The sequence below is a fragment of the Aquarana catesbeiana genome, linkage group LG08 (genome assembly GCF_042186555.1).
Source record: "Aquarana catesbeiana isolate 2022-GZ linkage group LG08, ASM4218655v1, whole genome shotgun sequence".
Taxonomy (NCBI): domain Eukaryota; kingdom Metazoa; phylum Chordata; class Amphibia; order Anura; family Ranidae; genus Aquarana; species Aquarana catesbeiana.
The window spans coordinates 79,397,704-79,410,018 of NC_133331.1; the positions used below are offsets into that span (position 1 = coordinate 79,397,704).

General features: G+C 42.8%; 1 protein-coding gene across 8 annotated transcripts in view; it reads right to left on the reverse strand.

Annotated features, from left to right (window-relative positions):
- EXOC6 (exocyst complex component 6) overlaps window positions 1-12,315 on the reverse strand; it is a 404,697-nt gene that overhangs the window by 149,788 nt on the left and 242,594 nt on the right. For 5 of the 8 annotated variants that reach the window (XM_073596037.1, XM_073596035.1, XM_073596041.1 and 2 more), the window contains one exon: window positions 1,462-1,491. The exons of the other annotated variants lie outside the window; for them this stretch is intronic. In XM_073596037.1, the coding sequence (XP_073452138.1) occupies window positions 1,462-1,491 (30 nt within the window). The remainder of the gene's footprint in view (window positions 1-1,461; window positions 1,492-12,315) is intronic. 8 annotated transcript variants of the gene reach the window in all.

The following is a 12,315-nucleotide window of genomic DNA, read 5'->3' on the forward strand; positions in this document are numbered from 1 at the left end:
ATAACTTGTATAACCATCTATTATAGTTATGGATCAGTTAGAAGATGGTATGGTTCCTAGCTCAACTTCAGGAATTGAGGTCTAAGAACTAATAATATAGATGTGGAGGGGAAAAGGGAAAAACAAAACAGCCTAAAAGCTGAATATAGCAATATACCAGCAGGTCATCAACCCATAATAGCAAAAATATCCAGAAAAAAATATAAGGGGTGTTCAAGGATGGCCTACCGGTAATAAAAAACATAACTTACAACCAAGTTAAAAATACCATAAGTTATGGTATTTTTATCTTGGTTGTAAGTTATGTTTTTTATTACCGGTAGGCCATCCTTGAACACCCCTTATATTTTTTTCTGTATATTGTATGGTATAGTATGGTATGGTATTTTTAACTTGGTTGTGAGATATGGTTTAATAACCATCCTTGAAAACCCTTTACATTCTTTTCTGTATATTATTTAAATAAATGGACCCCTCGAGTTTCAAAGATCCAAATGCAAAGCACATGCCAATGCATGCTGGAACCTCTACCTTATTAATGGCAACTGTTTAGAAGGCTTGAGCTAATCATAGGTTTACTGTAAAACTCTCAGCCCTTTGAATGATTAAATGTTATTAGGAAGATCAGGTTTTCATGTGCTTGGGTTTGCAATTTGTCCATGTCGCACAGTCTGTGCATGTAGCAATGTATAGACATCCAAATTTGGCTTTCCATACATGTACGATCCGCCGCCAAACAATATATTGAGAGAGTGTGCAAGAACAACGTACTGAAAGATTGCTGTACAAAGCTTAGGAGTGATTTAGCTTAATGAAAGGCAATAGTAAATCGGCAAAGAAATTTTATTTTGGCTGATTAGTTTGTTGTAATTGGCTAGTCTTGGTCGCGAAGGGTCTACAGAATCCCTGATCCAACCAAAAATGGTCTGGCTGAATGATTGTTCTCTGATTTCTCCAGGACCTTTACTACTCTGTTGAATACACACAAATTCTTTGGCTGAAAGCAGAATTAGGGATGATAGCAGGCCATTTGTGCATTATTACCTTTTCTGGTAAATAGTAAATCTAAAAAACAATACACAGACATAAGTAAACAGATATTCCTATATTCCTATAAAGCATCTTGTGTTTTCTGGTGTAAAACTTCTTTAAATAGATGTATAGTCCTTAAACACTATACCACCTGAAAAAACTCTGTACTGCCATCTAATGGTTAAACATGGTACTGAATTCTTTTCAAGAAATTAGTAGTATCTTTGTGACAACTTTATTGACATAGTGGGATTTTAAATCCACTCCCAGTATTCCAGTGTGTGACTCTCCTGTCAACTGCACAGACCACAGTGTAAGTGTTATGTACATAATAAAGTTTTTTTTACCACTAATAAGACCCCGAGCCGCCAACAACAAATGCATCCATAATTTTTACATGCTTAGGTTTATGAGTTGCCAATTACTCACCGACATAGCTCCATGGTCATTGTTGTTACTCTGGAGGGAATGCAGCATAGCGGTTAAAAGACAAAAATAGGGAGATGTTAATTGCAAAGTAAATATTAGCGGCAGACACTAGGGAGAAGTATGTTAGAATTACATATAGTTAGAAAAGCACAGAAATTATAAATGCATTAGTCTATGAAGTAATAAGTGTGTTGTCCAGCAGGGCATGTTGGGAGTTGCTGCTTCGACAGACAGACCAGCCGTACCCATTATAATATGATCGCATAAATCTATGAAACTTGATTGAATCCTAAAGTGGTTTTAAACCCCAAAGCAAAAATGCAATATATTGCAGCTTCCCAATTCTTAGGTGTGGTGGCTGCATTTGTTTTCTTTTTTAGGCCTTTTTTTTTCACCCAGTGATCTGATCAGTAACACTTCTTGTGTTTGTTAACCCCCCCCCAAAAAAATAGTGATCCCGGTCTCTTAAAGCAGATTAAACAGCACAGTGCTTGCTCTAAACTGTAAAAAAAAACTTTCCTGAACCTGCCACTTCTTGTATCCCCTTCTCTACACTGACCACGAAAATCAGGACTGCTGAGCCCTGACCACCGTGGTCAGAGTACGTCCCTCAGTCATCCACAGCCCTCCTCTCTCCCCCTCCTCCCTGCCTGTCTGTTCCGTGCCTGTGTCTCTGTCTCCATCCCCCCCGCCGCTATTATTATAACTCAAATATTCTAAGTGCTCAGTGCCAGCCCCTCTATTATAGCCTGGCATACCACACTGTACATGCCTTTTATAAAAATGTGACATGTAAATACCGATCTAGAGCGCTGTTTAGGCCGGTCATGTGACCCTCGACCAGTTTCCAGGGCTACTGCAGGAGGGGCTGTGCGGCCATGTGATCTCCCCGGCTGATGTCAGAGGGAAATCTCGGCCCCTTCTGCAGTATCCATGTATCGGAAATGTAAAGTGGCCATGGGTCATGTGACCGGCCTGAAGATCACCAGAAAACTGTATTTACAAGCCTTGTTTTTTTAAAAGACATGTACAGTGTGCTATGCCAGGCTCTAATAGATGGGCTGGCATTGACTTACTTATATGGGTTCACAAACACTTTAAGCCTTTTACACACGTAGAGATTATCGGGCAAATGATCATCCGTTTTTTTTTTGCATGCTGATCTCATATCAAAAATAAAGAGGTTGCTAAAATTACGAAAAATTCTCGTACGACAGAATAACAATTCAGAAGTGATGTATTTAGCAATGTATTGTAGCGTATTTGTATTGTATTTTCAGACAAAAAACTGTACTGATTAAATGAAAATCCTACAATCTGGTATCATACGAGAAAATTTTTTTGTGTTTGTCACTTCGGATAATTTCGGATGAACTGTCATGATCAGCTCTCAAAAGCTGTGTACTAACGATCCGATTATCGTACAATCGCTTTGAAAGTAGTCATTTTCGTCCGATTTTCTGATCATGTGTACTAGGCCTTAGGCTAAGTTCACACCTATGCGTTTCGCACTGCGTTTGCAGTGCATTTGCAGACTTGCACTACAGTCCATTTAACATTAGTTCCTATGGGTTACGTCCACATATATGCCGTTTCCACGCGCACCATGGTTCCTTTTTGGCTCCATACACTTCAGTGGAATCATATATGAAATGCACGTAAATGTGTTTTGGTGCGTTTTCCTGCATAACAACAGATGACTCCTCCATGCTGGAAAATAAGCCTCAAAAACGCATCAACTGCACATGCATAGATGCAAACCTAGCCTTAGGGTATCTCCACTCTGCGGAGGAGCAACGTAGACACCTTTGGACAGCAGCATTGTCAATCTGGGGAGAAAGTAGTGCTAGATGCTCTAGCAAATTTAGATGGATTTAAAGGGGTTGTAAACCCTCAAGGTTTTTCACCTTAATGCATTCTATGCATTAAGGTGAAAAACCTCCTGTGATGCAGCTGCCCCCCCCACCCCCCCCCCCCCGATCTCCCCTTTACTTACCTGAACCCGGTCTTTCCAGCGACGGGGACAAGCACACCAGCTAGAGCCGGTGTCTCAGGTCCTGATTGGATAGATTGATAGCATTGCAGCCATTGGCTCCCACTGCTGTCAATCAGATCCAATAACGGGGAATAGCACAGCATCCATTGGCTCCCACTGCTGTCAATCAAATCCAATAACGCAGGTGCTGGGGGGAGGGGCTGAGTCCTGCTGTCTGTGTCAATAGACGCAGCGGCAGGACACGGGAGCATGGCCGCACGAGTGCTCCGACCCGAGGGAGAGCGGCTCTCCAATGGGGCACTCGAGAAGAGGAGGAGCAAAACCAACTGCGCAGAGGAAGTAAGTATGACATGTTTGTTTTTGTTTTCTAAATGAAGCTTGAGTTACCCTTTAACAAATGAAAGCACAACTCCATTTAACACTGTTTAAGCAGTTACAGCAACATTTTTTTCATATTGGGATAAAGATTAAAAGATTAAAAGCTGACCATCGTAACTACCCCTTTCCTGGACAGCTTGGTCTGGTAAAGGAAGTTGAAAAGGAACAGACTTATTAGCCAGATTACCAGGTGATAAAAAGGCTAAAAAAAAAAGAAAACGAATGTAGCTGCCAACCATTAGAATTGGTAAGCTGCAATGTACAGTAATACATTTTTGTTTTTTGGGTTTACAACCACTTTAAGCATGTGGACACAATATTGTTAGATGAGCAGCATGGCAGCTACTGCATGTGATTATTACTATGGTCCCACAAACCTCTGCCCCAATCCACGCACAATGGTAGGTGAACTGGCCCTAGGCAAAGTGCATGCTTGCAGACCTTGTTAATGAAATTAGATGTTAAATTGCAAGAACTACTATTATGCATGTGATGATATGAACATATGAAAAAATAAAAAATCAAAAACTTATTACTGCAGTGTATGTAGGGTCTTTCAAAATGACTTCTTTCAAATCGAATCTATCGTGGAAGGAATGGTATGATATTTTTGCAGCCCTTTTTCATTCTGCAAATGTGGGACTTAATAAGCACTATAATTACGGCAGAGCCATGTTCTTTACACGAAAATCTTACACATTTCACTGAGTTTATCAAGCTGTGGGGTAATGTAGATTAGAATAGAATTTGTTCATGCAAGGTCCACTGTACTATATACCACATTCTCTAGACAGACCTTGGAACAAGGCTTGCTCTGTTCTCTAGGCACTGTGGTACAAATGAATAGTGTCGAGGAACTGCCAACTGTCACTGATTTGCAGAGACAGTGCCAATTTTTAATTGTCCCTGGAAATTCTCTCTCTCCACACTCGCTATTATCTGATTTGTTAAGTTATTGGTCAGCAGTGCAGAATTCATTCTTTTTATTCTGTGTGACGTACTCAAGACACAAGCAACATGATTAGCACACTGCAAGGTGTACCATGCAAATTATTAGATAGCACCAGATAGCAAAGGATAATAGAAGAATAACACATTACACAAGAAAACACAATATTAACATTTAATAGAAGGAACTATCCCCTCCTCGGGGATTTGATCACAATCCTCTATCTTGTCTTCACCTGACATACATATCCAATAATAATGATTTGCAATTTCTGAATGGATGCAGATGGTGATATCCCTCTCTCTACCTCCAATCAGAGAATACTTTGCATTCATTCAGAAAATGGAAAGCCTTTTCTGAATGGTTACAAGAAGATACCAATAAATGTAAGCTTAATGCATACAATCTACATGAAAAAAAAAAATCGATAAAGATGCAATAGTGCCATGAAGTATTATTTTGGAATTTATTGAAGCATTACAGCAATAACATCATCCAAAAATGCGGACACGTTTCGGCCTTAGGCCTTCATCAAAAGCATGCTTTTGATGAAGGCCTAAGGCCGAAACACGTCAGAATGTTTGGATGATGTTATTGCTGCAATGCTTCAATAAATATTTTCTATGGAGAAACTGTTGAGTTGCTGGCCTGTACTTTCTATGGATCTTTTGTGAGCTTAATTAGCCAGAGCACCGACTACTCTACACACCAACTATACTATATAGAGGTTGAGCTTGGGTGAGTTTTTCTTTTAAAAGACACTCAACCCCTGGGTTTGGGCCCGAATATGTGACGTTTTTACATGCGTTGGCAGCAATCCGCCTTTTTATGGTATAGCAATAGTATATGATAGAACTTTATTGTATGCACAGTAGTGCTTTTAAAATTTAATAGGGGCAGAGTGCCCACTTTCATTGAAATAGCTTTTTTTTTTACATCTACTTTCTAGATTGTGTAATGGATGCAGAATTCTTATATTTTATTTGCTAGCGCAAGGAATTTATTTGGTTTGTCTTTACTATTCTTTGAATGGCGTCCGTGCTGAGCAGCCGTCCTCCAGTGTTCACAATGCATCAGGCCAGCATTCAGCATGAGAACTGGAAGTAAGATTCCTGGAGCAGCGGTGTCTACTAGTGATTTCCAACTTCCAGGAGCATTGGCCAGGTATTGTAGGTACACAGTTACGTAAGTCCAAGCTGGATCAATGTAACTGTGTATAAAATATATATATCTGGAATCCCTCTTTAACTTCTTCCACCAACAATTCGAATGCTTAAAGTGTAAATTCACCTTGGACTTGATGGACTTGTGTCTTTTTCCAACCTCACCAACTATGTAACCTTTACAGAAAATCTGTAAAATGAACTTACACTGGACTCCCCATCCCACTGTACCCAAGTCCCACGATCACCTGCTGTGAGCGATCGAGTCGCCGCTTTACCAGTCTAGGGATTTGAAATCCCCGCAGCTTTCTCTCCTCTTCTCCAGCGCTGACAGGACGGGATAGGCGTGTACTGATTGGGCGGCGCCTTCACACCAATTAGAATGCCTCCTAAACATACCTTTACGGGGTACATTTAGGAGACAGGACGGACTAGGCGGGTTCTGATTGGTCGGCGCCGTCACACTAATTAGAATGCCTCCTATACGTACCTTTACAAGGTACATTTAGGGGATTAAGCCGCGGGGATTTAAAATCCTTGGACCGGTAAATGGACGACTCGATCTCTCACAGCAGGTGATCACGGGACTCAGGTACCGCAGGACCGGGGGGATGGGGAGGGAGTCCAGAGTAAGTTTACACTGAAGATTTTCTGTAAAGGTGAACTTACCCTTTAATCTACTCTAACATTTACAATAAATACCCTAATTCTTAACTGAAGGGTGAAAAATAACTCTTAATAAGACCTAGCATCAGATATACTATATAATTTGATCCTAAAAGCATGTAGACAATGGGGTTGATTTACTAAAGGTTAATAGACTGTGCACTTTGCAAAGTGCAATTGCACTCTGCAAGTGCAGTTGCTCCAGAGCTTAGTAAATGAGGTAAAGGTTCACTTTGCAAAGAATACCCAATCACATGCAAGGGAAATTTAAAAAAAAAACAGCATTTTTGCTTGCACATGATTGGATGATGGAAGTCAGGAGAGCTTCTGCTCATTTACTAAGCTCTGGAGCAACTGCACTTCCAGGGTCACCATCTACTTCCTTCCTGGACTGAGATGCCGACTCAGGGGTGACACATCCTGGTGCCTGTGCAGTATTGGCTGTTTTCACAAATGTCTTAGGCCCCTTTCACACATGCGGACCGTTCAGGTCCCCCTGTCAGTTTTTTAGGCGGACCTGAACGGACACTCCATGCAGTTCTATGGAGCGACGGATGTCAGTGGTGACATGTCCGCTGACATTCGTTCCGCTCCGCTAAATTCAGACGGATGGAAACCCTATTTTCCATCCGTCTGGTGGATCAGATGAAAACGGACAAGCGGATCCGTTTTCATCCGATCCCCCAGAGCGGAGAGTGGAGATCTGACAGGTCCGTCTCTCCACAGTGATCAGAGACGGACCTGTGATCCGCCGGCTCAGTGGGGATCAATGGATCGATATTCGCTGACCAAACAGACGCTGTGAAAACAGACATTCACGTGTGAAAGAGCTCCTAGATTGTCCTCCCACTACAGCCTCTCACCTTGTGATATGTTACAAAGTTGCAATATTGCAGTCTGATCAATGGGAAAGAAGAGAACGAGGAAATGCTTCCTCCTGCCTACAGCAAACTGATGACATTGTCATCTATCCACTGTAACCCCCTGTACATCTGCCCGACTACTGTACCACCCTACTCTTCTGCCCCACCAATGTTCCCCCTTTCTCATCTGCCCCATGACTGTACTTCCTGCACACTTGTCTCACCTCTGTTCCCCCTGCTCTTCTGCTCCACCACTGTAACCCCCTGCTCATGTGTTCCACCGATGTACCTCATTTCTCCTCTGCACCGCTCTGCTCCTCTGCCACACTGCTGTAAACCCCTGCTCATCTGTCCCACCAATCTACCTCCTCCTTTCTCCTCTGCCCCAACACTGAACCCCCCCTGCTCATCTCCCCCATCACTGTACCCCCCTGCTTTCTGTCCCACCTCTGAACCCCCTTCTCATCTCTTCCACCGCTGTACCTCCTGCACATCTGCCCCACCACTGTACCCCCCTGCTCTTCTTTCCCACCACTGTAACCCTCCTGCTCATCTGCCCCGTCAATGTACCCCTTTTCTCATCTGCCCCACAACTGTACCTCCCTGCACATCTGCTCCACCACTGTATCCCCATGTTCTTCTGTCTCACTACTGAATAACCTTCTCATCTGTCCTAACACTGAACCCATCTGCTCATCTGCCGCATCACTGTAACCCGCTTTCTCATCTGCCCCACCAATGTACCTCCTGCACATCTGTCTCACCTCTGTACCCCCCTGCTCTTCTTCCCCACCTCTGTTCCCCCTGCTCATCTGTCCCCACCAATACACCTCCTTTCACATCTGCCCCACTGCTCTACCCCCCTGCTTTTCTGCCCAAACACTGAACCCCCTTCTCATCTGCCCCATCACTGAACCCCCTACTCTTCTGTCCCACTGCTGAATCCCCTTCTCATCTCTTCCAGAACTGTACCTCCCACTGCTGTACCCTCCTGCTCTTCTGTTCCACCTCTGAACCCCTCCTGCTCATCTGCTCCACCGCTGTACCATCTTCACATCTATGATATGTGTGATATGCAGAGTGGTGAAAGGAAGCAGAGATGAGACACCTACCTGTCCCGGAACACTCATCCTGCTGATCCACCTCTCGCATCCATCCCACGTGCTTGTATGTGATATCACATACATGCATATGGAATGGATGCACAATGATGCGCTCAGGTCAGGGGCATTTTCTGAAAGCAGGCCTGTGTGCAGGATCAGAAGTTAGGCCCCTGCAGCTGAGAAAAAGTGGTTGGTGTGGTTTTCATTGCGCTGAATACTGGCTGTGGCTTAAAGGGACACAGAGTGCCAGGGTTCAGTAGTAAGTGACGCAAAGGTTCAGGAATAATTTCAACAAAGTTCCCAGAAGATCAACAGTAATTCCACAAACTGTCACCTGATTGTGGTTTTCTCAATCAGTGAAATCTCTTCTTTCTGAGATTGGTAGTGGCAATCAAGCGAGTCATCTTCCTCCAGATGGTGGGCGGGGCTAGCAGGACTGTGATTGGCTTTAGCAGTGGCCAAGACAGTCCTCCTCCTCCTGGAAACAGGGACCGCCCCCCCTACCAGAACTGCACCCAATCTCTTCCCCATGACAAAAGCTGACGATCGCAGCTACAGAAAAGTTAGAGAACCAAACAATGTTTCCCATCTTTTACAATGTGTGGGGGCGCAGTGCCTCCCCATCAGTGCAGGGGCAGCTTGGGGAATTCTGAAATTGGAATGTATTAGTGTCTCACTGACACTTCCCTGCACTGCTCTGCTGATGGGAAGGGAGTCGAGAGCCGGCAAAAGTGGGTTTGCGTGCCGCTTGCGGCACCAGTACCGGGGGTTGCCTACCCCTGGTCTAGGCAAAGTCCCTTGACTGAAACACAAGGACTGAATAAAGTAAAAAAGCTTTTCTGAAAAAAATATGCTGTTGGTATACATCATGAATTTATTAATGAACATATATAAAGTTTCAGAAAATTCCCCTTTCAACTTAACCCACAAGCCTCCAACCCTAATTCAAATATAGAGAAGACGACTACTTAGTCGAAACATGTCGGGTTGATCCCTCACAGCTACCGCTACACGATTGATACGCTAATTTTATCTGCAAAAAATGTGAGTCTGTTTTTATTGTCTTTTTTTTAAATAAATCCAAGTTTTACGTTATTACACTATGTGAGTGTTTTTATTTCCTCACATGTAATACGAATTTTTCGCATGGTCTACGGTGGTATATCTATCAATGTGGAAGTCTTGTTGACTGATTCTTCCTCCCCATGGTTTGTGTGACGATAACTCCTGACCGGATAATACGTCTAGACCTGTTGGTCATTAAGCCTTTTTGACCTGTATGGCATACGCCATTTCAGGCCATACCTTCCGGTAAGCCTCCATAACTTCTGGTGATGGTCCTGGCACTGTTTTCAAACTTCTGTGCACCTCGGGTCCTCTATAGTCTACGTACCTACCAGGCTACTGGATTGAAAGTTTTTCTACACATATGAGAAAACACCTGCCTAATATTGTTCATGCACTGCTGTCACGTTTTTTTTGTTGTTTTGGACTTTACATTAGATAACTGTTCATGCACTGTTATCACATATTTCCCTTATTGCTTTAGATTATATTTGCATTGAACACATATATTTACTCATTATCTCTGTTTATTAGACACTGTCATTTGTGCTCACGTGTTAATTCTGTTTTCCAATGCTTAGTTTCATATATTGCTACTATTAGCGCCACACTTTATATATTTTTTCGTTGGTATTTCTGCCCTTGAGTCTACGGGTGTGTTGGCTGCTCCCCCAGTTTGTTTTTAGCGCAGCGCTGTACCACATTTACAAATACCTAATTCAAATATAGCTTAACAATAAACCTCCTCATTAACACCAACCAATAACCAAAACCTTATCACCTGAGCTAACCACGTGCTACCTGAAGATGAAATATTGGCGTGATAAGTTAACAGTCGTACACCAAGAGGCACCCCATTAAATAGGGAAATGTGAAGACCCTTGTTAGCCTAGCTCAGTGTTTCTCAACCTTTTTTCAGTCAAGACACCCTTTAAAATTTCTAGACAATCTCAAGGCACCCTTCAAAATTATAGACATTCTCGAGGCCCACCATTCTAAAATTTAAAAAACTATTCTAATAGTTTTACCTAATGCAGCAACATCAATACACATAGCACACCCAACATTAGAGGTGATTTATTCTTCCAAAGCAAATACACCTTTGCACACTGGTGCCGACTAGTATTCCAATGTTTCTCTTCTCCTTCAATTTCTCTCCATCAGTCAGCTAATGTGACTCCAGTGCTGAGGGGGGGGGGGGGGGGGGGGGCACAGGAGGGTAAAACAAGGACGCTGTGGAGGCAACAGACATCCTTCTTATTAGCTGATAATGTCATTGGTTGTTAGGCTACCAGTGTCTATAAAGTCTTAATGGTGCATAATGAAAACCCATGGCTTTTCGTAACTAAAAGGCAGGCTTGATCCACCTGCTGGCTTGTATACAGTTTTTGATACATTTTTAGGCATTTTGCCAAGGCACCCCTGAGGAAACCCCAAGGCACCCTGGTTGAAAAGGCTGGCCTAGCTCCTCTTAGGTTTATTAGCAGTGAAGGACAGAAAACTGGACATAACATACTAACCAACAAGATCCTTGCAATACCATTGCCCTGAATTGTCTTAATACTTACATACACACTGCATCATTATGTGAAACATGTTTATATCATAACAAATTCTCACTACCATTCTCAAAATGTAGAAGTCATCACAGTCAATATTTATTCAAATGTTTGGCCTTTTATATGTCACATTTAAATATTTCTAGCAGCATGTTAATGTATATATAAAAAGAGAACATGAAACTTTACAGGCTTGTTCTTCTCTATCAGACAGGTAAGTTAAGCCCAATGGCAATTATTTGGTAAGAAAGCTATGGTAAGGGTTGTGATCATTTGTGGGAATGGGCTATATGGAATGAAGATCCACATCAAACTCTTTAGTCATAAATGCAAACTGCTGCACGTTGAGACTGATTTATATCCTTAACCACGTCGATATAGGGCACTTTCACCCCCTTCCTGCCCAGGCCATTTTTGAGCTTCCAGCGCTGTCACACTTTGAATGACAATTGCACTGTCATGCTACACTGTAACCATGTGGAATTTTTATCATTTCCTTCACACAAATGGAGATTTCTTTTGGTGGTATTTAATCACCGCTGTTTTTTTTTTGTTACAAAAAAAAAAAAAAAAAGACCGACAATTATGAAAAATAACGTTTTTCTACGTTTCTGACAGTAAACTTTCGAAATACGTAATTTTTCTCCTTCACTGATGTGCGCTGATGAGGTGGCACTGATAGGCTGCACTGATGGGCACTGATGAAGTGGCACTGATTAGGTGGCACTGATGAGGAGGCAATAATATGCTGCACTTATGGGCACTGATATGTGGCACTGATAGGCGGCACTGCTGGGCACTACTGATGGGCATCACTGATAGGCGGCAAAAAGCCAGCACTGACTGGCATCACTAATGGGCACTGATTGCTGGCACTGGTGGGCACTGATTGCTGGCACTGGTGGCGCTTTATTGTAATCAGGGCACTGATGATCAGTGCCCTGATTACCTGTCTTGCTGTCCCCTGCCAGGAGATGCCGCTGATCGGCTCTCCTCGCCACACACTGTCAGTTTGAGGCTATGAGAGCCGATTACCGGAACTTCCGTGTTTACATTTGACCAGCTGTGATTGGACACAGCTGATCACATGGTTAAAATCGGGGCAGCACCGT